Genomic DNA, 23,313 nt, shown 5'->3' with positions numbered 1-23,313 from the left:
TGGACTCCAGAACTTTCTTCTCATCAGAAGTTGGGAAACTTAACTGGTCAGATGTTTGTTGAGCACTTGCTGTGTTCAAAAGATAGTGCTAAGTCATGGAACATTTTCCAGCATACGCCATGTAGTAGGCCACAAATTTAAGTCTCAATAGATTTATAAAGATAGATAACATACAAAGTATCTTTTCTCACCACAGTGGGATGAAGCTAAATATCAATAACAGAAGTAAGTCAAAGATGCCCATTTTTGCCACTTGTATTTAGAACTAGAAGCTTTAGCCTGAGCTTAGGCAAGGAAAAAAAGACATCGAAATTGAAAAATTATCTGTTCGCACATGACAGGATCTTATATGTGGGAAACCCTAAGGATTCAAAAAAAAAGTTGTTAGAACCAATAAATTCAGCAAAGTAGCAGGATACAAACAAAAATCAGTTGCATTTCTACATATGAACAGTAAACAACCTGAAAAGGAAATTACAAGAGCAATTCTACTTACAATAGCATCAAAAAATATAAAATACCTAGGGGTTACCGAAGAAGATGAAAAACTTGAATAATGAAAACTAGAAAACATTGCTGAAAGAAATTAAAGAAGATATAAATAAATGGAAACACATCCCGTGTTCATGAATTGGAAGACTTAATAATTGTTAAGATGTTAATACTTCCCACAGATTCAGTGCAATTCCTATCAAAATGCTAATGATGTGTTTTGCAGAAATAGAAAAACCTATCCTAAAATTCATATGGAATCTCAAGGGACTCGAATAGCCAAAATGATCTTGCAACAGAACAAAGCTGGAGGACTCATACTTCCTGACTTCAAAACTTACTAAAAAGCTGCAGTAATCAAAACAGTGTGGTACTAGCACAAAGATATATGGACCAATGGGATTGAATAGAGAGCCCACAAATAAACCCTCACATATATGGTCAAATGATTTTTGACGGAGGTACCAAGATCACTCAGTGGAGAAAGGACGTTCTATTCAACAAATAATCTTGAAAAAAATATACACATGCAAAAGAATGAATTTGGACCCTTGCATTCCATTATATTTAAAAATTAACTCAAAATGGATCAAAGACCTAAATGTAAGAACTAAAACTCTAGAACTCTTAGAAGAAAACATAGCAAAAGTTTTGTGACATTGGGCTTGGCAATGATTTCTTAGATATGACACCAAAGGCATGGGTAACAAAAAAAAAATGGACAACTGGCCTTCATGAAAATTTTAAAATTTTGTGCATCAAGGGCAATACACACAGTAAAAAGGCAACCTACAGAATGGGAGAAAATATCTGCCTGTCATATATCTGATAAGGAACTGATATCCAAAATATATGGAAAACTAAAATTCAACAATAAACTTGATTAAGAAATGGGCAAAGGACTTAAATAGACATTTCTTCAAAGAATATATGCAAATGGCCAATAGGCATGTGAAAAATGTTCAACATCACTAATCATCAGGGAAATACAAGTTAAAACTATGAGATTCCATTCACATTCTCACCCTCTCCACCCTGGTTTTGCCCTCCTCCCTCCTCCCAGAATCTTCCACGAGTGTGTTTCTTTTCTTTCAGGTCCTCCACTCTCCCTTAGAAACCTTAATCCTCTTGTCTTAGTCCATTCTCTGCTTCTATAACAGAATGGCTAAGACTGGGTAATTTACAAAGGGAAGAGGTTTATTTTGGTTCACAGTTCTAGAGGCTGGGAATCCAAGATGGGGCAGCCTCACCTGGTCCACTTCCATTGAGAGCCTTGTGCTGCCTCCTAACATGATGAAGAAGCAGAAGGGCAAGTGAGTACGTGCAAAAGACAGGGGACAGAAGAGTCTGACCCACTTTATAACAACCCACTTTCATCAGAACCAGTCCATTCCCTCAAGACCTAACCTAGTCTGGAGAGAAAGACATTAATCCATCTTAATGAGCTAGTCACTTTTTATAGGCCCCATCTCCCAACACAAACTGCCAATTTATGTTGGCCATTAAATTTCAACATGAGCTTTGGAAGGCACAAGCCACATCTAAATCATAGCACCTCTCAATCCAAGAGACCTGTCTGCCTTTAATACCCTGACACAAAGTGCCCTGGGTAAGGCCCTGTGGGGAAAACCAGACCAAGAACGGGGCAGAGGTAGATTCTCAGTGTGACTTGTAGAAATCATCAGACTCACATTTCAGTGAACTTTAATTGTTGTAAAATACATGTAACATAAAATTTACCATTTTAATCAGCTTTAAGTGTACAGTTGAATGGTATGAATTACATTCATGTTGTCATGCAACCATCATCACCATCCTTCCACAGAACTCTTTCCATCTTGCAAAACCGAAACTCTGTTTCAGACTAAATAATAACTCCTCATTCCCCCATCCTCCCAGCCCCTGGCAATTGCCATTGTACTTTCTTCTCTTTGATTTTCATGACTTTAGGTATCTCATACAAGTGGAGTCATACAGTGTTTGTCCTTTTGTGACTGCCTTATTGCACTTAGCGTAATGTCTTCAAGGTTCATTCATGGTGTAGCATGTGTCAGAATCTCTTTCCTTTTTAAGGATGAATTATATAGATAGACCACATTTTGTTGATCGATTCATTCATTGACTGACACTTGGGTTGCTTTCACCTCTAGGCTTTTGTGAATAAAGCTGCTCTGAACATGGTTGTCCAAATATCTCTTTGAGTTCCTGCTTTCAGTTATTTGGGGTATATATCCAGAAGTGGACTTGCTGAAGACTCTGGTAACTTTATGTTTAGTTTTTTGAGGAGCAGCCAATACTGTTTCCCACGGCAGCTGCACCATTTTACATTCCCACCAACAGTCTACAGTGCACAGAGCAGAGAGCTTCAGACAAGGGTCTGGGTCTTTGAATAACAGAGCCCTGAGAACAAACTTTCCTGAGGGCTGCCTCTTGCCTCCATGAGACCACAGCCAACCCCTGGGAGTGGATCGTGGTGCCTGAGCGGTGCTAGCCACCCTGCCAAGGTCAGAATTCTGGGTGGCCCGGCACTGTGCCTTGACAATTCCTCCCTACTGCGCTGATTAGTCTAACAACACATTGGCCTTTTTTGTTTGCCTGTGTCCCCTCCCTGCAAGGCATACAGCAGGGTGCCCTCCTTTTGAGCTGGACTCATTAGTGACACTGATTACCTATGACTCACCTCTAAGGCACGAGGTAACGCTAAGGGGCTTGTTTGCTGGAACTCTTAGCTGTGCCTGTGTCTCCCTAGGAGCTCAGAAACTTTTTCTTTTGACAGTATGTACGGAGATACTGCTTATGTAAACTGCACAGATCCTAGTCTGCTGCATGCGTGTGTACATATGTAAACACCCGTGCGACCACCATCCAGATCAAGATCGAGAACGTTTCCAGCCCCCAGAAGGCTCCATTGTGCCCCTCCCAGTCAGTGACCCCACAAGGGTAACCTCTATTCTGACCTGTGGTTGGACTTGAGATGAAAGGAACTATCACACCTGTGCTTGTTTATACCTGGCTTCTCCCACTCACCTGTGAGGTTCATCAATGTTTCCCATGTTCTAGCTCCTTTTCATCGCTGAGGGCTGTTCTGTTCAGTTGACGTCTCCTTTCTCCTGTTGGTGAACACTTGTATTGTTTCCAGTTTGGGGCTCCGACAAGTAAAGCTGTTATAAACACGTGAATATGTCTTTCTTTTTCTTGGGTAACTATTAGGAGTGGAATAGCCAGGACATAGGAGAAGTCGATATTTGGCCATATTACAATTCAACAAGCAGTTGTACTAAGTTGTATTTTACCCTGCAACGTGCAACGAATGAGAGTTCCAGTTGTTCCATATGCCAATGAACTGGCGAATTCCTGTGAATGACATGCCATGACGAAATTGTCCACGGTGTCAGAGAGGATTGTGAAGAATTTCCCTTCGTGTCCCTCTTTTCTGCTCCAACTGTTGCTGGTTTATCCAGGAACATGATGGGGGTGGAGGGTGCAAAGGGGACGCAGGACCTCAGTCTGTGGGAGCATCTCAAAGACGTTAGTCTGCAAATCCTGGTGCATCTGGGCAGAGGGCAGGCAGGAAGAAACGTGCAAACGTATGTATGGCTCTGGGGTGCCCACTCGTGCCATATGGCCCTCCCCTGCTCATCCCAAGGGTGATCCCTGGGCCTTCTCCCTGGCACACTGCAGGGACCTGGTTGACTTCGGGCAAGTCTGTTGCCGTGGCTCCCCTCCCCTGTCTCCGCCTGTCCTGCTGTTCTCTGATTCGGCCAATTATTTCCCCTAAATAGGTTGTGAAGCCGATTAAACACAGTTTATGTCATATGTTCCCTCCCACTCCCTTGTCACCTGGAATGTTCTATCAGGTCCAAGATGTCTCCTTTCCTCATACTAAAGCCCAGGAAAAAGGGACAGAGAAGACGGGGAGAAGAGAGGACAGAGGTCAACTCACAGAAAGGGGGCTCAGAAGCGTCTGGGCACCACCATACTCTGGAATAAAAATCTTCATTATGGTCTGTCTCTTGTCTCTTGTAAAATATTCCTTTCTACAGAATTATATTTTGACATGAGGAATAGAAATTTAAAGGGGAGAAGTACTTTGGGAGAGCCTAAGTATCTTCATATAGCTCAGGCTGCCACTAATTAGCTGTGTGACCTTGGGCATGTGCCTTGGACTGAGAGCCTCAGTTTCTCTGTGTGTAAAATGGGTTGAAGTAGGCCTTGCCCACCACCCACCTCTGTAATAGGCAAAGCCCAGCCCCGCTGTTTTCTGGACACTGTGGGGGAGCATGGCCACTTGCTTCCGGGTTCTGTCGCCTAGAAACTTGCTGCCGCGTATCTTGAACCCACATGAGCCACATATGACTCCATCTCAAGGGTGGAGCACAGGAGCAGAGAGGCGGGAAAGGTCACTGGGACTGGGAGTGCCCACCTTCCGCCTGCCCACTTCTACCCTCTGCCCTGCACCCCAGCACCCTGCCGTTCTGTCTCTCCAGAACCACTTCCTCATGCTCCTGGCACCTGTCCATTTGAATCACTGCCAGCTGGTTTGGTTTATATATCCTTGGAAAGCCATGCCCTGTGCAGAGGACTGCCCGGCTGGTGAGAAAGACGGCGGAGGACAGATGGCCGCCAGCAGGGTCCAAGCTCCTTACCTGAGCCCGGTGAGTCCCAGGACTGGGGGTGTGGGGCTGAGCTGGCTGCCATAGCCGGGGGGAAGCAGCTCTGGGTCTCTGAGGAAACACCTGGTGGGTGGCAGGGGTGTGGTGGGGCATCCTGACGCACCTTTTGTGCCACCCTGAGCTCGCCCGACTGCAGGGATGTCAGTCACCATCATTCGTGGGTTTGGCCAAGGTTTATCGAGCTGTCCTGTCCTGCTCTAGGTGGGGGCTTGGGGGGAGAGGCATCAGCACTGTCTAGAGGGAGAGCGCTCGTGGACAGAGGAAGCTTCTGGGAGATAAAGACCCAGCACGGTAGCTGAGGGCAGGCACCAGAGAGGGCTCTTCGAGTTCCACCGTTTATTAGCTGGGTGACATCAGGCAAGGTACTTTCACCTCTCTGGGCCTCAGTGTCCACATCGGTAAAAGGGGAATATTACCTGGGCCCACCTCCCAGAGTTGGGGTAAGGATTAGGCGCGGAGCATATCTAGCATGTTTGAGCAGTGCCTAGCGCACTTAGGTGCTCTCGGCGTGTTTAGTGCTAACGGTCTGGGGCCAGCAGGGAAGGAGTCCCGCGGAGGTGTCTGTGCCCTGAGGGGTCAGTCAGAGTTAGCAAGGCAAGGGCACATCCAGGGCGTCTGCAGAGGGACAGTCACAGGAGGGAGAGGGGAGCGGAGAGCCCACTCTGCAGCGTGGGATGCCAGGGCTGCCTTCTGTGCCTTTCACCCATGTGTTAGGCCCTGTGTGCAGGTGGCCTTGTTAAGCGCTGAGAGGTTTGCGATTCCCGCTTCCTGCACGGGAAACCGAGGCTCAGAGAGGTAGAAGACAGAGATCACCGCAGCCGCCGCAGGTGTGGAGAGCACCCGTCCTTCCCCCGGGGGCTCCCCCAGGCTGAGCAGGTTAAGCCTCACATGGGTGACCCAATGACCTCTGGCAGTCGGAGCCACACTTCCTCCAAACGCTCTCTGTAGCGGAGGGTCACACAGTCCCCTGTTCTGCTGAGGAGTGGCACATGCCAGGAGGGCCTGTCCAGCCTCCTCTAGCCCAGCCTCCCCGGAGGCCCAGGAGGGAAGCCAGAATCACCAACAGGGAGGGACCCGCTGTGTGGCCCAGGGAAACACTGGGGAGCTGGGAGCAAGGATGTTCTGGGCCTGTCTATGAGGGCAGCCTGTGTCGGGGTTAAAACGTGGGTTCTGGGGTTCAACCCCCAGCTCTGCTGCTGACCAGCTGTGTGGCTTTGGGCAAGTTACTGAAGTTTTCTGGGCCTCGGTTTCCTCATCTGTAAAAGTGGCACTAAAGATGGCCAGGATGGTTGTGAGGCTAAATGAGGTAACACAGGCACGGAGGGGGGCTGCCAGCAGGGCCTCGGAGCCACCTCCTGCTGGTGGGCAGCCCCGGCCAGCCAGGCTGGGCTCCCCCCGGCCGAGCCGGGATGGGTGCCCTCTGGTGACACCGGGTCCAGAAGGAGGCTGGTGACACTGAGTCCACAAGGAGGCTGCCCACACTCTGGTCTACAGCGCTCGGCTCCGCTTTCTAGACTTCCAGACAGGAGGGGGAGGGGCAAGTCCCCAGCCTCTGGGCACGACCAGTAGTAGAGGGCAGGTTCTCACCCCGTGGAGGGACAGCCGCATCCCATGCAAACAGCCTCATTGCCAAGGCCACCATGAGCCAGGCCCTTTCCACGCGGCATCTCAGGGAGTCTCTCCGGAACACTGCCAGGCTGGCACAATTGTCCCGCTGTTCTGAGGAGGGAACCAGGGCACAGACAGACCAAGTGACATGGCCAACATCAGGACTGCTGGCACATGGAGCTGGGAGGCGAGCCCAGGCCTGTGGGACCATAAATCCAGTTCAAAAATCCAACCTCCTGCACCGCACGGAGCAAAAGCAAGTCCAGTTTTTTTCCTGTGTCTTCTGCTAAGATCCCTGAGTAACACACGGGGACCCACATTCCCCAGCAGCCTTGGCTGGCCAGCCTTTGGCAACGGAAAAGAACTGGAACTCTGTAAAATAATCTCAAGAGGTTTACCTAAGTGAATGATGACCTGCAGGTGTCACCTTTGTCTTGCATGGCCTGAAGCTTCTTAATGATTTGATATCTTACTGCTACAAAGATTAACTCCAAAAGGGACAGGGCATAACTAGGGGTGTCTGATCTCCCTTCGCTTCACAGCCGGCAGCTCAGCTTTAAGGACTTTTTCCGTGCAGGGGAGTCCCCTTGGCTGAGAAGGCGTCCATTCAGTCGGCTGGGGAGCTTGAGGTTTTATTTTAGTTCACATCTTTAAACAACAAATTTGTTCTCCAGTTCTGGAGGTCAGAAATCTAAAATCAAAGTGTCAGCAAGGCTGTTTCCTTCTGGAAGATTCTGTTCCCCTGCCTTTTGCAGCTTCTAGGGGCTGCCTGCACACCTTGGCTCTGGGCCCCTCCTGCCGTCCTAAAGCCAGCAGCTCCCTGCTTCAGTTGTCACAACCCCCGCTTCTGACCCTTGTCCTCCTGCCTCCCTGGTGTAAGGACACTTGTGATTTCACGGGGCCACCCGCCTAATCCAGGACAATCTCCCCACCTCAAGTCCTTCACTCAGTCACCTCTGCAAAATCCCTTTGCCGTGAAAGGCAACATAGTCACAGAGATTAGAATGTGGACCTTTCTGGGGGGTGGGGAGTATTATTCAGCCTAACACACCCTCCTTGCAGTCACCCAGTGTTAGCAGTTTCTTGCGAATCAGTCCAGAGATAGTGTATCTACACATAAGTAAATGCCAGTGGCCAGCCTTCTGCCGCCCATTTCTTATACGAATGACATCATTCAGTGCTTGAGGAATTCCCTGCTTCCTTTCTCTTTCCTTTTTAAGGCTACATCGAATCTGTGGTATGGAAATAACATAATTTTCACCTTTTTCCTATTGGTGGACTTTAGGCTCTTTGCAATCCTTTGCTATGATAATGCTGCACTAAATAAACGTACTTGTAGCATTATACTTAATTTAGTTACCATTTCAGACATAGTGAAATCTCACATAGCTTTTTGGGGTAATTGTTGCCTTAGAGAGGAGCTGTATTGTCCCACCCCGTGATGCCTACCTGACCTCCCTCCATCCCAGGTCCCTTAGCGCCTCTGTGCACTTGTGCTCCCGACCTCGTCCCCTCCGCCTTCAGGTCTCCCGCCTTAGCGTTGATGTGCCTAAGCAGAGGCTGCCCGTGCGTCCTAGGACCACGCGCATTTTCAGCACCGTCTCTCGGGATGGTATGAAAGGCTCAGAGGAGAATTTCAGGCTCCCACAAGCAGGCGAGGGGACACATTGCACAAACATTTTCAGGGAAGACAGGCTTCCCGACACTATGCCGTGCTGGTCCATACCCGCGGCGGGCCGACTCACTTCTCCCCAGCCACTGGCACGGGCTGGGACGACAGAGAGGACTCGGAGACACAGAGAGGCTGGGATTGGCTCAAAGTCTCTAAAGTATTTAATGGCAGAGTTCAGACCTGCCCTGAGGTGTAACAAAAGACACCTCTCTCAAGTCCATGGGTAGCAGAGACTGTCTGAATGAGACGGGCATTTCTGTGGCTTTCACGGGGTCAGTCGTGTACACTGAGCTCGGATGGGTTCCATAGGCTCTGTGTGGTCACACAACTCAAGGACACAGGCCAGAAAGCAGCGGCCGTGCCCTGAATTAGGCTGATGGGTGCTTCTTGTTTGGTCTGCACAGTGTTTGTTTCAACGTGTTATTGTAGGAAATTCAGACACGCAGAGAGAATAATATCAGATAACACACAGCCACCACCCACCCAGCTTCAACAGTCATCAACGCTTGTCCTGTCTTGCTTCATCCATACCCTCACCTATTTCCCTTTCCACCCTCAGATATGTTGAAGCAGATCCAGATATATCATTCCATTGCAAAAATTCCATTATGTATCTCTATAATGTAGAAATTTTACACTGTCCATTTTGAAGGATTTTTTTTCCCCAGAAATTAGAAAGTTTTTATAGGAAAAAAATAAATTCAAATTTCCATTTTTTCCTAAAAGTTTGGAAGCTCTGCCAATGCTGGGCCTGGATGGCAATCATTGTTTAGGGCTGAGGGGATGCTGCCCCTTTAGGTGAGGGGGGTGGTGGTGATGTCTACTTTGCCACAGTCCCCACCACTCCCTATTGTCCTACCTGGCAATCTCACTCGTACACAGCACTGTCTCACTCCTGTAGGCATTTAATTTTTTACAAATTGACCTAAAGGAGATGTTAGATAACACAATAACAACTTGAGAAACATAAAATCAGCTAGGAGATAGAACTGTGCTTTAAGGCATTTTGCAGAATCACATTGGACAAAAGATATTTCAAAAGTAGGCTTTGAAAGTGGAGAAGTACCAATTTGGGCCTTTTGCTCAGAAAGACCAAGGTCGAGGGAGCTGGAGAGGCACCTACTATGAGCCAGTGTCTTCCACCATAGACATTTTCTTACTAAATCATCAAACAATCCAACGCAGTAGCAGGTGGTTATTCCTATTTTGCAGATGAGGAAACTGAGGCAAAGAGAGGTCAAACAAGGTTCACGAGGACTCAGGTAATGAAAGCGGAGCTAGGGAGCAAACCTGGAGGCGGCCCAGACTCTGAAACAAAGCGGATCCTCTCCGTGACCCCATTACCCCTCTAACGAGGCAGGGAACAGAGGATGTGACAGAGTGGTTGCCTAGGAGGGGTGGAGACTCTCAGCCAGGGCTTCAGAGGCTGCTGAGGGCCTGAGGGAAGCAATGGGGAGCCCAGGGGCAGGAGCAGATGAGGGGGCTCCCCTGGGGCTGCCGAGAGCATTGGGAAGAGGCTCTCCTGGAAGTGGCCAGGAGGGCAGAAGTCACGGTGGTCATTGTTACATGGCAGTGGTGGCAGGGGGGACTCCTTCCCGCCCTCTCAGGTGAGTCCAAGGTTGAGCTTCCACACCTTTGGTGGGTCCATTTTGCCTCTTGGGCCTCTGAATGCTCAGCCTGGGTTCTGGGCCTTTGCTGGGAGCGTGGCTTGGGGTGCAGCCCCCGGTACCCCAGCTCCTTACCCTCTCAGGCCACGTCCATGTCACTTCCCGGCCTGAGGCCTTCCTCCTGGTGCATTCCCCGTGCAGCTTTCACTTCCTCTCCACTCTCCGGTGAGGTCAGCTCCCTGTCACGTCCTCTCAGCGCCAGCCTGTCCCCTTATCACAAGCTTAGAATGTCTGAGTGCCTGATTGGATCGGCGTCTGCCTCCAAACAGGACCCTAAGGCCTGTGGGGCTGGGACACCATCTGTCCTGGTCTAGCCGCACCCAGCCCCTAGCACAGTGCTGTTGCTATGGAAACAGCAAGGGAGTTTCAGCCTAGGTCCGGTTGCTCTGGTACAGAGAGAAGGAGCATTGCCAAGGGAGGCTTTGGTCAGGAGATCGGGAAAAGCTACCTCAAACCCTGTCCCCGACCAAAGGCAAATATGGCCTTTTAAGGATGCGAAATGAACAAGAGCCTACCTGCATTTTTGCAAGCGGTCTTGAAACTAACAAGGGGCTACATGCATAGGGGCATGCTAGAGAGAGATGGTCAGTTTGGGCTTCAGGAAGTCTGCCCAGGGGCCTTCAGAATCTCACCCCCAACTCTGGCAGAAACTCCGCCATTTCTGGGAAACAACTCGGAAAGGTCAAGTAGTTGTTGAGGGAGAGGATTATAAGAAAACATAGAGGGGTCACTGAAACTTGTTCATACAGCTGTTCACCTTGTCACACCCAGGCAGCCACTGGCAAGTGCTGGAGGGGAACAAACAGGAGGAGGGCAGCCACCGACTGACGGCCTCACACCTTCTCCCTGTAGGTGGTCCCTTTTTCTGGGGCAATCCAAGGGGGTCTCCAGGATGGACTTCAGATCACCGTCAATGGCTCCGTTCTTAACTCCAGGGAAAACAGGTGTGTACCCGGGAGGCCCTGCTGTTTCTCTCCAGCCTCTTCCCTGAGCAACCCTGTGCCTGTGAGCTCAGGTGAGATCCACCAACAACCTACAAGCTGGCCCGCCTGGCTCAGCAGAGCCTGAATGCGTCCCTGTCCCGCACCACTCCACACCCGCATCCAGGGCCACCGTTAACATAGACTCCAGGGATAATGGGGCCCCCAGGGCTCCCTGTCTCCAAGGAGCTCACTGCCTAAGGAGGGAAGTGGGAGAGCCCAGAGGTAGATAATTATGTTACAGGGTTGAATTTTGTACACTGTGACTCAGAATTGCAAGAAGAGAACTTCCTTTGTTTCCTATCAAGTGCTTCCATCTACTTGGAATTCCTCATTCTCCTATAGTGGAAGTATTTAAAGTTTCCATCCAAAGTAATTTGGTCCGTTGCACTTTCAAGGCCTTTTCTGGAAAATACTAAGTCAATTCAAAATACCAACGTGTTATGAGGGCTGCTTCCCACACCCTGCCTCCTTCCAGGGTGGGCTGTCTGGGAACAGGGAGAGGCTCATCTGTGCCGTTTTTATGGGGAAAAGAAAGGAAAAAGAAACAGTGATTGCTGTCAGCTGATAAGAGAAGCGGCTGTGGAGCGATGAGCAGGAGGCAGCTGGAAGATGTCAGCTTGTCCATCTCTCCCGTCTTTCTTTTCCTGGAGACTCGGTTATCACTAGAATGTGGTTAAGCTGGTCTAGTGAGGCAGGTTTGTCGCTGGGGATGTGATCTTGTCAGTGATCTCACCTTTGAGGATCTGGTTTTGGGCAGGAACTGAGGCCTGAAGCTCACACCTGCTCTGTCTGCTCTGGAGCTCTTCAAGGCTGTAAAGCAAATTCTCAAAGCAGTTTGGTCTGTAGGTCTGGCAAAGGAAAAAGAGAAAGATTCACATTTCCTCTCTGTCTGCTGAGCTCTTTTCAGATGTTGTGAAAACAGAAGCCTGTGGGGTGCCAGTTAGCGAGAGCTCATGTGATTGATCTTAGCTGTTACAGAGAGACTGTGGGTGACATAATTGTTTTGTGTTATTTCATTAGCAAGGCCATGCTCTCAATATGGACAGTGTTTTCTGATTCCAGAGTCATCTGGAGCCTCCATCCTCCCAGTATTCCCAGAGCAGCACTTTCCTGTGGGCCCCGCTGACTGAGGGTTCACGGACTGACTTGGCGTTGAGGACAGCAGCAGGGCTCTGATGGCCAGAGTGTTCCAGAATGTGCCGTCCTCCAACAGAGAAATCAAATAGGCTCTACAGGACTTTGGGAGAAAGTCTATCAAGGGCTGCCTCTGTGCTGGGCGCAGCGCTGTGCCCTGTGGGGTGTGCGGAAGGCAGACAGCGAGGGCCTGCCCTGACACTCTGTGTGTTGGCTGGGGAGGTGAGCGCCCCCATGGGGCAAGCTGGAGCCACACTCACACTGAGCTCTGGGAAGCCTGGCCCAGACAGATGCCTCGAGGAGAACCTCAGCCTCACTTGGCTTTAGGGTGCAAGTGTCATACGTCAAGGATAAAGCAGAGCAAACATTTATTGAGCACCCGTTGTGAGCCAGGCTCCTTGGAAGTTTCCTTTGTTTAAATGCCCCACCTTGGAGCCCCAGTGACACCCAAATGAAGTTTGGAGGGCGAGAGGCTCCCCCTGAGGAGAGAGAGAGGGGGGAGGAGAGAGGACACGCACTTACCTACACTGGAGGCTTCGGCCTCATTTACTCATCCCCAAAGGATGGCGCCCCTGTCCTGGGTGTGGCAACTCGAGGGGGGTGAGGTTCAGGGGTCATCCCAGAATGACGAGCAGTGCTCAGGGCCACCCCTCCCACCCCTCCCGTGCTCCCCCAAACACACGGCAGCACGTGAGCGGGAGAGGCTCACACGGTGCAAGTCTCCATGGCTGGAGAGCTCACATGTGTTCTATGCCTCCCGTATAGACACTGTCTTTCTAGGTCAATTCCCATCAATGTCACATGTTCTTCAAATCTGTTCTCTTCTTTCCCAGTTACTCAGGCGTGTGCTGGCCTCCAACGAGGGTCCACTGGCGCTAAAGGCTCTCTCTTCCGGGCCCGCTTAACAACTTCCATCTTCGGTACCAATCTGAAGTTGGTTTCCCAGACCGTGCATCCCGGTGCTAGTGCCAGTGCCATTCTTTACCCATTTTCTGCTTCTTTTTAGAAAATCAAGCTGTAAAGGCAAAATGCAATAATTGCACAAAAACACTTTAGGTCCAAATTAGCTGAACGAAGTAGTCTCACCACACAGGTTATACACCAGCTCCCAGGAAACACACGTCAGAGGTGCCCAGGCCCTCCTGTTCCTGTAACTGGCAACGAGCCATGCGACAGACTATTTGCTCTCCCCGGGTCTAGGTTTGCTGTGAACTTGCAGATTGGCTTCAGTGACAATGACATTGCCTTCCACTTCAACCCTCGCTTTGAAAACGGAGGATATGTGGTCTGCAACACGAGGCAGAAAGGACGCTGGGGGCCAGAGGAGAGGAAGATGCAAATGCCCTTCCAGAAGGGGAGGCCCTTTGAGCTCTGCTTCCTGGTGCAGAGCTCGGATTTCAAGGTGAGCAGGAATCCCCTCGCCACCTCCAGCTTCCTGTCCCCACAGCTCCACGGGGCTTGGTGAAAAGCCTTCAAATTACCACCTTCGTGGAGATCCAGTCACAGTAACACCAGTGTGCCGGTAACAGGACCATTTCCCTGTCAGGTGTCACCAATGGTGGCAGAGTCTTTTTACAGGCCTTCACGTGGATCTGTAGGTGCATATGTTGATTCTGTTCCTCTGAAAATAAGAACGAGATAAGTGACCATGTTGCTTGTTGGCACAGTGTGTCTTGAAAGTCCGAGTTAATTCCCATCCTCTGCTCTAGCCGTTCTTCCACTCCAGGGCCATGGTAACATGTGTTTTCAGCAGCGTTGTTCCAGCCTTTATCCAGGTTCCGTTAATGCTCTGGCTGTGTAAGCCCATCCACATCACGTGGCAAGCAGAGTAATGTCTCTGCGCTCACATCTTTGCTTGTCCAGGACATGGATGTTCCCATCCACTCAGTGTGCAGCCTGAGGCCGCCTCTCCTCTGGTCCTCGTGAGCATTTTTATGCGTATATAAATACTACCCCAGGTGAGCTATGATTAGAAAGACAAACCTACTGCAAGACACAGACGTAAGAACTAAAAGCCAACAACTGGAGCCAGGCAGAGATTCAGGCTGATGCGTTTGGATCCCAGGCATGTTCCGGTATCTGGCACAGCACTGACGGCCGATGGCCCTGGGTCAGGGGTGGGTGTGAGGACCAGACTCAGATCTTCATTTCCAGAAGCAGGGGTCCAGGAGCTCGGGAGGGCTCCCCTGCCCTGCCTGGGGCTCCTTGCTGGAATACGCGCTCCCCTTTGGCAGGTGACGGTGAACGGCAGCTTCTTTGTGCAGTACTCACACCGCGTGCCCTTCCACCGCGTGGACACCATCTCTGTGGCCGGCTCTGTGCAGCTGTCCTGCATCACCTTCCAGGTCAGACCGTCCACCTGGCACCTGGCCCAGGGGCTGGGGTGCAGGGCCCAGCCTAGCTGTGCCGAGGCCCTGTTGGGTGGGCCCAAGGTTGCCAGCCAGTCTCCTATGCAGGTGACTTTGGGGATACACCTCCGGTTCCCTGGCCCGGTGTCTGCCTGCCCCGTATCTCCTGTCACTCTGCATTCCTTCTGTGTCTGCCTCTCTGTCCGGAACACCTGCCTCGGTCTCCCAGACTCCTCGGCCACTCCTTCCTCTGTCCCTCTCGATTTCCACCCTGGTCAGGAGGCCACATAGTCCCAGAAAGAGGCCCAGGCTCAGGATCCAAACCGAATACAGTTCCGATGCCCAGCTCTGCCACTCTCATTGTCTAAGGGATCTTCGATGAGTGATTTCTTCTCCCAACTTCAGTTTCCTCATCTGTGGGATGAGCATCATCATGGCCACCCCACTATGAGGTGTGTGGCTCAACGAGATGACAGACGTCAGAGGTCACAAAGCAGCGCCCCCGGGTCCCCCCTAGGGTTTGTCTGTCCCTGTTTTTGTTTTAAAAATTTCGTCCGCGTTGCCAGCATCTATCTAAAAGGTCAGGAGATACCAGGTAAAAACCGGGAAGTTTAGGGTGACCTGGGCCCACATTCCCGCAGGGCACCAGGCTGTACCATGTATTGGCACTTGAGGGAGCTCCTTGAGATGGGTGAGGCACACAGTAGGTCCTCAGGAAATGAGCTTCTCTACCCTGGGGCCTCATCCCTCCTGCTCCTCCCCTTCCTGACTCCCCCCTGGGGGTTGGCGAAGTGGGGAGAGGAGGGACACTGCCCACCTGCTGGTCCCCATGGCTGCCCCTTCCCCAGCTGGCCCCTCGCCCCTGCCCAGCAGCTCTCTCCCTCTGCCCCCAGCCCTGCCTCACGGCTCTTCCTCAGCTCCACGAATGCTTCTCTTCACCCACTGCTGCCTTTTGTTTTAACAGAACACCCGTGCAGCCCTCGCCCAGCCTGCCTACTCCATGCCGCTGTTCTCCCAGCCTGTCCGCTTCCCCCACAGGCCCAGGGGCCGCAAACCAAAGGTGAGTTTAACACGGAGGCCCCGGGTGGCTGAGCGCTTAGCAGGAAGGACAGAGGGTCCCGAGGCCCCATCTTGCTCACCCAAGAGTTCCCTGTCTCCATCCACCAGGTGCCCAGACCCGGCGACTTGGGAGTTCCTCTGGATCTTTCCCTCCCCCTTCCTATGTCTCTCCCCTGCACCAGCATGTCTCCCCCACCCCAAAGCCATGGCCTTAGTCCAGGCCACCAAGAATCCTTACCATGACGACAGCTGTCTGGTTCTCCTAATTCCCACCCCCTCCACAGTGACCTTATAAGCAAATGTGATCACGTCCTCTCCTTGCTTAAAAATCGTGAAAGCCCAAGCCCTTCTAAACACAGCCAAATTCCCCAGCAGGACATAGAGCCCCAGTCCGGCCCCCAGCGTCACCCCCCCATGAAGCTCAGGCAGCGAGGCCCCCTCTGCCCACCCCACCTGGCACGTGCTGACTTTGGTGCCGAAAGCTCCCTTGGCCAGCCTCGCCCAGCAAACCCCTAATTGCCCTTCACTGCTCTGCTTCAATGTTGCTCCCCTGGGGAGAGTGTTGGCCGCTCCCCTCTGTGTCCCCATGGGCTCTGCATAGTCTGTGCTGTGCCAGTCACCACATCCCGCTGTAACCGCGTTTGCGTGTCTGTCCCCATGCCTGCGAGCTCCTGGAGGGCTGGGATTATGGCTCTTTCATGTGCACAGTGCCTGGCGCTCGGCAGGGACTCAGTGCAGTGTTGTGGGTGTGCTTTGCCCAGCCAGCTAGAATGGGACACAGCCAGGCAGGGGCAGTCTACCGACGGGGGGCAGCGTCCAGGACAAGCAGGCACACAGCTCTTTCCTCAGCCACTCAGCAGTGGGGGCCGGGAGGGCTCCATCTATGCATCCTTCCTAAGGCCCATCAGGGGACTCACAGGGCGCCTGCCTCCTGCCACACTGACTCAGGGCAGGTCACATTCCAAGGAACCTTTGCAGGCTAGCCCAACTTTGGCCCTGGGCCTGGCCCTGGGGAGGAGCGAGGGGTGGTGGGTACAACCAGACAGAACTGGGTACCCTTTTGGATTCTATCCCTTCTACCCGGGGAGCTCGGGCAAGTTGCTTAACCTTTCTGAGCCCCGTTGCCTCCCCAGGGAAACAGGAGCTAAGGATGCTTCCCTCGCTGGAAAGCACTGGAGCCCAGAGCTTGGCCCACAGTGAGCCTTCAGAAAAGGCTAGCTTTCTACTATTTTACTTTTTTTTTTATTTTTTAGAGACGGGGTCTCAATCTTGCTCAGGCTGGTCTCGAACTCCTGAGCTCAAACGATCCTCCTGCCTCAGCCTCCCAGAGTGCTAGGATTACAGGCGTGAGCCACCGCGCCCGGCCCAAAGGCTAGTTTTCATTTGATGGAGGAGATGTGGCTCTGGGAGCTGCGGGAAGCAATGTGGTCTCCATTGGACCCCCCCGCAAGAGGAGCCAATGGGGATATTTCCCCCCAACCCGGAGCCCCTGTGCCCCTGGGGTAACAATCTGGGTGCCACAGGCTCAGGAAGGCTTGCTGGGGAGGCAGAGCGGGTGAGCATTGCGGGAGGCATTTCTCAGCACAAGACCCACCCCGGAGCTCTGCCATCCTCTCCCTGCCGAGGTGCCAACCGTAACCACCGTTCTCACTCTTCTCGCCCCTTCCAGCCGCCGGGCCTGCGTCCTGCCTACCAAGCCCCCTTTGTAAGTCTCTTGCTCTCTTTTTGTGCCCTCTTCATCTTGGTTCTTCCTGTGCGTTAGAAGGAGGAGGCAGGGCCAGCCCTCTCCTCCACCTGCCCGGCCCCAGTGGTGTTGGAGGGAGATGGCGGGTGTGGCGGGTGGCCCCGATGAAAGGGAACAACCTGAATCCCCTTGTTTGCTCAAGTTCCTGCCGCTCTGTGGGCTCCACGTTCCCTGTCCCTGCTGCAAAGTGAGGCTACGCTGAGAGAAAGTTCCCTGAGAAGAAAGATGGGCCAGAGGCCACAATTGCAGCCATCTTTCTTCACCATCCAACCCCTGCCCCTCCGTGGGCCTGTTGAGAGAAGAAACACCCCTACTTGCCCTTTGTTGGGGTCTGGTCACCGCCTTTGGGTGGTTACAGCTCAAGGGTAACTCACCGCAGAGGGTGCGCGTGACGTGGCGCCCTCTGGTGGCACATGGTGGTCTTGGCGCTGAGCGCTGGGTAAGACCTGCTTTCCTCCTTCCAGCCCCAGAGTCACCCACACCAGGGACAGCACCCCTGGACACGTGTTCCCTATAAGCCTAAAAATCCCGGTCAGCTAACAGCCTCACGCTGTCCTTCACCCAAAGCTGAATTCCCTAGAGTCTTACAGTTAGGAAGAAAGTGGGTTAGCAAGGAGGATGGGGACGTTTGGGGCTGGGCCCCCAGCTCAGGAGACATGTGGCTAAAACTCTCCTTGGGACAGCGGGAATTCAGGAGCAGGCTGGATTGATCCAGTGGCCCAAGAGTCAGGTCCTCTAGAGACCAGAAGGGGAACTGGTCCTTCTGTTACTGAGAGGGGACTGCAGTGGCCCCAGAGCCTGGATCTGAGGTTCCTGAGCCTGGATCTGAGGTTCTTGAGCCTGCATCTGGGGACCAACTCCCAGGACATCACTGCTGCTCATGGCCCAAGCTCTTCTTCTCCCTGTGATGGCACGAATCAGGCAGGGGACCTGGAGCGAGTGCAGCTGCCTGTGAAGGGGGCAGGGACAGGGGACCTGGGTGGGGTGGAAGAACACAGCAGGAAGGTCCGGGAAGGCTGAGATGAGAAGGAAGGTGACCAGGAGAATCCAAGGGCCGAAGCCTCACGATCTGCCTCACATTGGAGCATCCCCTACAGACTGTGTGTGTGCACACGTGTGTGTGTGTGTGTGTTTGTGCTTGTGCACACGTGTGTGTGCTGCCACATTGAATATCCTCCTCTCTTTTCAACAGATTCCTACCATCCCACCTATGGTGTACCCCAACACGACCTATGTGAGTGGCTCCTCGGGGAGGGGTGGCAGTTTGTTTGTGCCAGGCAGGTGGGGGTGACGGGCAGCTTGGGGTGGTCCTCGGGCCTCACCACAGTACGAGCAGTGCTCTGGGGAGCTGAAGGCCTAAAAACATTCAAGTAAATTGGGAGAGTGTTGAAAGGAGTTTTCACCCTTGAAATTACCACTTGAACCTGAGCACAGTTCTAGGGCCTGCCCCTTTCACCCACAATCCTTTTGCGCTTGGCCAAAGTTCCTTTCATGACGGTTTAAGCCCAGTAACCTGAGGATCGCTGGAAGCTTTTCCTGTGGCATTTACTGAACCAAGTAAAGATATGGTGGGGCTCTTTCACGGGTGGCCGTCCAAATGCACGGAGACTGGTACAAAGTCCCCTTCTGCAGCGGCAGCTGCTCCTGCTGCCACAGGCTGACCCAGCCCCTCCCCCCAACAGCCGATGCCTTTCTTCACCTCCATCCCAGGCGGGCTGCACCCGTCCAAGTGCATCGTCCTGTCGGGCACTGTCCTGCCCAGCGCGCAGAAGTAAGCCACACACTCGGGGGTCCCTGGGAGGGGAGAGACCTTCAGGGTCATCCTGGCCACCCGCCTGGCTCTGGGAAGCTTGGGGGTGGGGGGGGGCTGGGGCCCAGAGTCCCGTGGGCAGAGAAGGTCCATGGGAGCTGCCCACCCCAGGTTCCACATCAACCTGCGCTCGGGGACTGACATCGCCTTCCACCTGAACCCCCGTTTCGATGAGAACGCTGTGGTCCGGAACACCCAGGTCGATAGCTTTTGGGGGCCTGAGGAGCGAAGCCTGCCCCGAAAAATGCCCTTCACCCGAGGCCAGAGCTTCTTGGTAAGGTGCCACAGCCCGGGACTCACAGGGGCTCACAGGGGTGCACGAGGAGCGGGTAGGGGAGGTCTGGGGGTACCTTGAGCAGGACGGGAGATGATCCCTCTGGGTGAGGGCCTAGAAGAAGAGAACGTGGTCACCGAGTTATTATTATTGTCACTGTCCTGCATGAAGGAGGTGTGGAATCTGCTTTGACACATGAGGAAACAAACTCACAAGTGCAGGTTACTTGCCTGTGGTCACGCGGCCAGTTAAGTGCCAAATCAGACCCAAGAATGAAGTAGCATTCGTTTCTTCACTTATTCATTCAACAACCATTTAGCAACATTTCACGGAGGTCCACCTTGTGCAGGAAGCACCCCACATGCTGGGGGTGCGGTCATGGAGCAGACAGACAAGTCCTGACCCCAGGGCGTTCACAGTTCAGCTGGGGAAGGACGAGGAAACAGAAACATAAACAGAGCGTTGCAGATAAGGACAGGTGCCAGGCAGAAAACAAACAGAAAAATGGTGTCTTTGTGCACAGGTGTGGCCTGTGCAGGGACAGCGAGGCCAGGGCCTGCAGGGTAAAGAGTGAGGCCCAGAGAGGGTGGGGCGCAGCTGTAGCCCCAGACCACACAGAGCCGGCATTCTCCACCCAGACAGCTGACAAAAGAGAAATCAGGGCCCCATTCCTGGCCAATGAGGCCGTGAGCCTGCGTGTCCGTATTTTTACGATGTGCGTTAAGTGATTATGCTCTGCAATCCGGGTTGAAAATGACTGGAGTAGGGCTTCGCAAGCCATGAAAAGCAGCTTGATTTTAATACAATGCAAAGCCACTGGAGTGTTTCAAGCCGGGGAACAGTATATATACTCTGATTTATAGATAGCTGTGTGACCTCGGGCAAGTGACTTAACCACTCTGTGCTTCGGTTTCCTCATCTACAAAATGGAGCTAATAATAATACGGATGTCACGGAGTTGTGAGAATGGACTGAGATAGTATCTGTACCATACTTAGGACAGCGCCCAGCGCACAGTGTGCTGTGTCAGCTGTTGCCATGGGGATGATGGTGTCTTCCCATGTGTCCCGGGCTGCCTCGTGGGAATGCACTGGGGTGGGAAAGACAGGTTAGGAGGCTGCTGCAGGAGTCCAGGCGGGGAGGCCTCCCGTGTGCTGGGTCCTGGGCATACACGTGGCACCCGCCAGCGTGTCTGGCAGCTCAGGGGCCAGTTGCAGAGTGGGGCTGGAGGTGGGAACCTGGCCTGAGGGGGCAGCTGACTTGACTAGGAGGGGACAGGAGGTAGGAAGGTCTGCGGTTGGGATGCATGGGGGGAACAGCATTCTAGGCAGGGGAACAGCATATGTTAATGTTCAGGGGAAGGAGGCCTCAGGGCATGTTTACTGAGAAGCACATCACTCCCCAGGGCTTCTTAATGCTTGAGGAAGGAGGGGGGACGCAGGCTGCATTTTGGGTTGAGGATTTTCTGGTGTAGTGCAAATGACTTGGCCTCTCTGCCCAGGTGTGTATCATGTGTGAAAGCCACTGCCTCAAGGTGGCCGTGGATGGCCAGCACCTGTTTGAGTACTACCACCGCCTGAAGAACCTGCCGGCCATCAACAGCCTGGAAGTGGGGGGCGACGTGCTGCTGACGCACGTGCAGACATAGGTGGGCTCCCTGGGCCTGGGGACGAGGGCTGGAGCGAGTTGCTGCCTGAGCCTCCCCAGCACGTCCCCTTCCCAGCCCCAGCCCCACCCTCTCCACCGTGCCCAGGCCCGGGGCTGCCCTGCAGAGGCAGGTCCTTCTCTGCCCTGCTCCTGGCTGCCCCCAGCCTGGAGGGGAGACGGCGGCCAGCTGGGATGGCCTCGCTTAGCCGGGGCAGAACCTGGGGCTCCGGCTGTCCTGATCCTGCCGTCCAAGGATAGGGGTGCAGGAGGAAGTGGGGTGCAGCCCCATGTTCAGTCCCCTGGGCAGAGTCAGGGTCCTGAGCCTTCCCAAGCCCCAAGCCTGGACCTACACCCCATCTGGCTCTCAACCACCTGCCTGTCCCCCATGCAACTCCACCCCCATTCCAAGCCACCAGCTGTCCACTCCTGGTGGGAAGTGACCTCCTCTGCCCCTTCCCTTCCTCTGACCTTTGACCTCACTCTCCTACCTTGTATCAACCCTTCACTCCCTCCAGGAAAGCTACCCTGATGACATCCCACTGGCCCCCACCAACTGACCAGCACTTCTCTCTCATCAGGGGGCTCTCTTCTGCCCCAGCGTCTTTCCAATAAAGAAATAAAAACATGCGTTGTTACACACAAGTGGGATGGCTCTGGCTTATTAAATTCATTTGGAGACATTTTGGATTCTCTGGGATTGGGGGGCTGCCGAGCGGCGTGGGAGGAGTGGGCTCCCTTTGCGCAGGGGGTCCTGACATGCACACCTAGTCCCAGTGGGTCCCGCACAAATGCCATAAGGGGGTGGGAGGAAGCAGGTTGGGGCTGGGTCGGGTGGGCAGGAGTGTCTGACTGTAACAGAGGCCACGGCCTGGGGGCAAAGCGGAACAATGTTTTCTGTCTTTGTAAAACCTCCCGCTGCTCTTTTTGGGCATTGAAACCTCATCCCTGCCTCAGGCCAGTGGTCAGGAGGGGTACAGGAGTGCCCTTTGTTCTTTGTACCATAGGTGACGGTTCAAGGTAATTGTCCAGGCAGAGGTCTGGGAGGTCCGGGTGGGTGGAGGTCACAAGACTGTCTTTGCCTGAGATTGGACACATCAGAATCATAGACTATAGTTCAGCCATAGCCTGAATCTGAAATCCCTCCCTTTAAAAGCTCTGTATTTCAGCTTTTTTTAATTTTAATTTTTTTTTCTTTTTTTTTTGACACAGAGTCTCACTCTGCTGCCCGGGCTAGAGTGCCGTGGCGTCAGCCTAGCTCACAGCAACCTCAAACTCCTGGGCTCAAGCGATCCTTCTGCCTCAGCCTCCTGAGTAGCTGGGACTACAGGCATGTGCCACCATGCCCGGCTCATTTTTTATATATATATTTTTAGTTGTCCAAATAATTTCTTTATATTTTTAGTAGAGACTGGGTCTCACTCTTGTTCAGGCTGGTCTCGAACTCCTGACCTCGAGCGATCCTCCTGCCTCGGCCTCCCAGAGTGCTAGGTTTACAGGCATGAGCCACAGCACTCGGCCTGTATTTCAGCTTAAGATTAGAACGATGGCACTTTAAGTTAGGAGTCTCCATACTCCTCATTTCCAGCAAGTTAATAAACTCCTCTTTCCTTTTCCTCAACCACATGTCCTCATTCTTCTGACGTGGCCTTGGGGACAAATGCTGAGCTTTCAGTAGCAGATTTGGCATCCGTGGGTGGGCCCGTCGGCTCCCCGGTGGAAGGGCACCCTACCACTGCTGGAAGAGGCAGGGAGGAGCCCCGGGTCAAGCCAAGGGGAGGAGCATCACCTTGTCAAGTACAAAAGTAAGGAATTACCCAGCAGCTGCCGGGGCCTGTTTAGTTCTGGGGAAGTCTCATATGTTTCTCCTGGAATGGATGCAGCTCCAACCAACCTGAACTGAGTTGAGGAGAAGGAGATGGATTTGTAAAGTGTCTGGACAGCCCAGCCGGTTGAGTAAGTTCCCGAGCATGCACACAGAGACCCTGATTCCACCCATTTGGGAGGATTTCATACCTTCCTGTTGGATTTGCTTGGAGGTGCCACTGAAGTGCACGTCACAAGGCTGAGTGGAACTAGGGAAGACGGTTTGGACGTGGACCACACTTTGGTTCCCAGGGAACCTGGGGTGGGTGGTAGACGTTGGTTTTTGCTTGAGAGGATTCGGTTCTCATTTGTCCCCTTTTAGGAGACGTTGGTTCTCAA

The 23,313-nt window shown here is 52.8% G+C and overlaps 1 protein-coding gene across 2 annotated transcripts; it reads left to right on the top strand.

The window, feature by feature from the left end:
• Window positions 1-5,070: 5,070 nt before the first annotated feature.
• Window positions 5,071-21,740, top strand: LGALS9 (galectin 9). 2 transcript variants are annotated; one of them, XM_045525410.1, is made up of 11 exons: window positions 5,071-5,147; window positions 10,965-11,056; window positions 13,406-13,631; window positions 14,464-14,574; window positions 15,542-15,637; window positions 17,306-17,341; window positions 18,573-18,614; window positions 19,063-19,151; window positions 19,302-19,464; window positions 20,966-21,112; window positions 21,627-21,740. In XM_045525410.1, the coding sequence occupies exons 1-10, from the start codon at window positions 5,109-5,111 to the stop codon at window positions 21,110-21,112; spliced, it is 1,041 nt and encodes a 346-aa protein (XP_045381366.1). In that variant the 5' UTR covers window positions 5,071-5,108; the 3' UTR covers window positions 21,627-21,740. The 2 variants fall into 2 exon arrangements, with proteins under 2 accessions (XP_045381366.1, XP_045381367.1); XM_045525411.1 differs by having other exon boundaries at window positions 13,430-13,631; window positions 20,966-21,740.
• Window positions 21,741-23,313: the final 1,573 nt, after the last annotated feature.

This window comes from Lemur catta, chromosome 15 (assembly GCF_020740605.2).
Source record: "Lemur catta isolate mLemCat1 chromosome 15, mLemCat1.pri, whole genome shotgun sequence".
NCBI classification, from domain to species: Eukaryota; Metazoa; Chordata; class Mammalia; order Primates; family Lemuridae; genus Lemur; species Lemur catta.
Note: the sequence above shows the minus strand (reverse complement) of the source record. Positions and strands in the feature narration are given on the sequence as shown.

Coding starts and splice junctions, on each gene's coding strand:
- LGALS9 (XM_045525410.1), top strand. CDS start 5,109: ATGGCCGCCAGCAGGGTCCAAGCTCCTTACCTGAGCCCG. Junction 13,632..14,463: donor TGCAGAGCTCGGATTTCAAG/GTGAGCAGGAAT, acceptor CCCCTTTGGCAG/GTGACGGTGAACGGCAGCTT. Junction 15,638..17,305: donor CCAGGGGCCGCAAACCAAAG/GTGAGTTTAACA, acceptor CGCCCCTTCCAG/CCGCCGGGCCTGCGTCCTGC.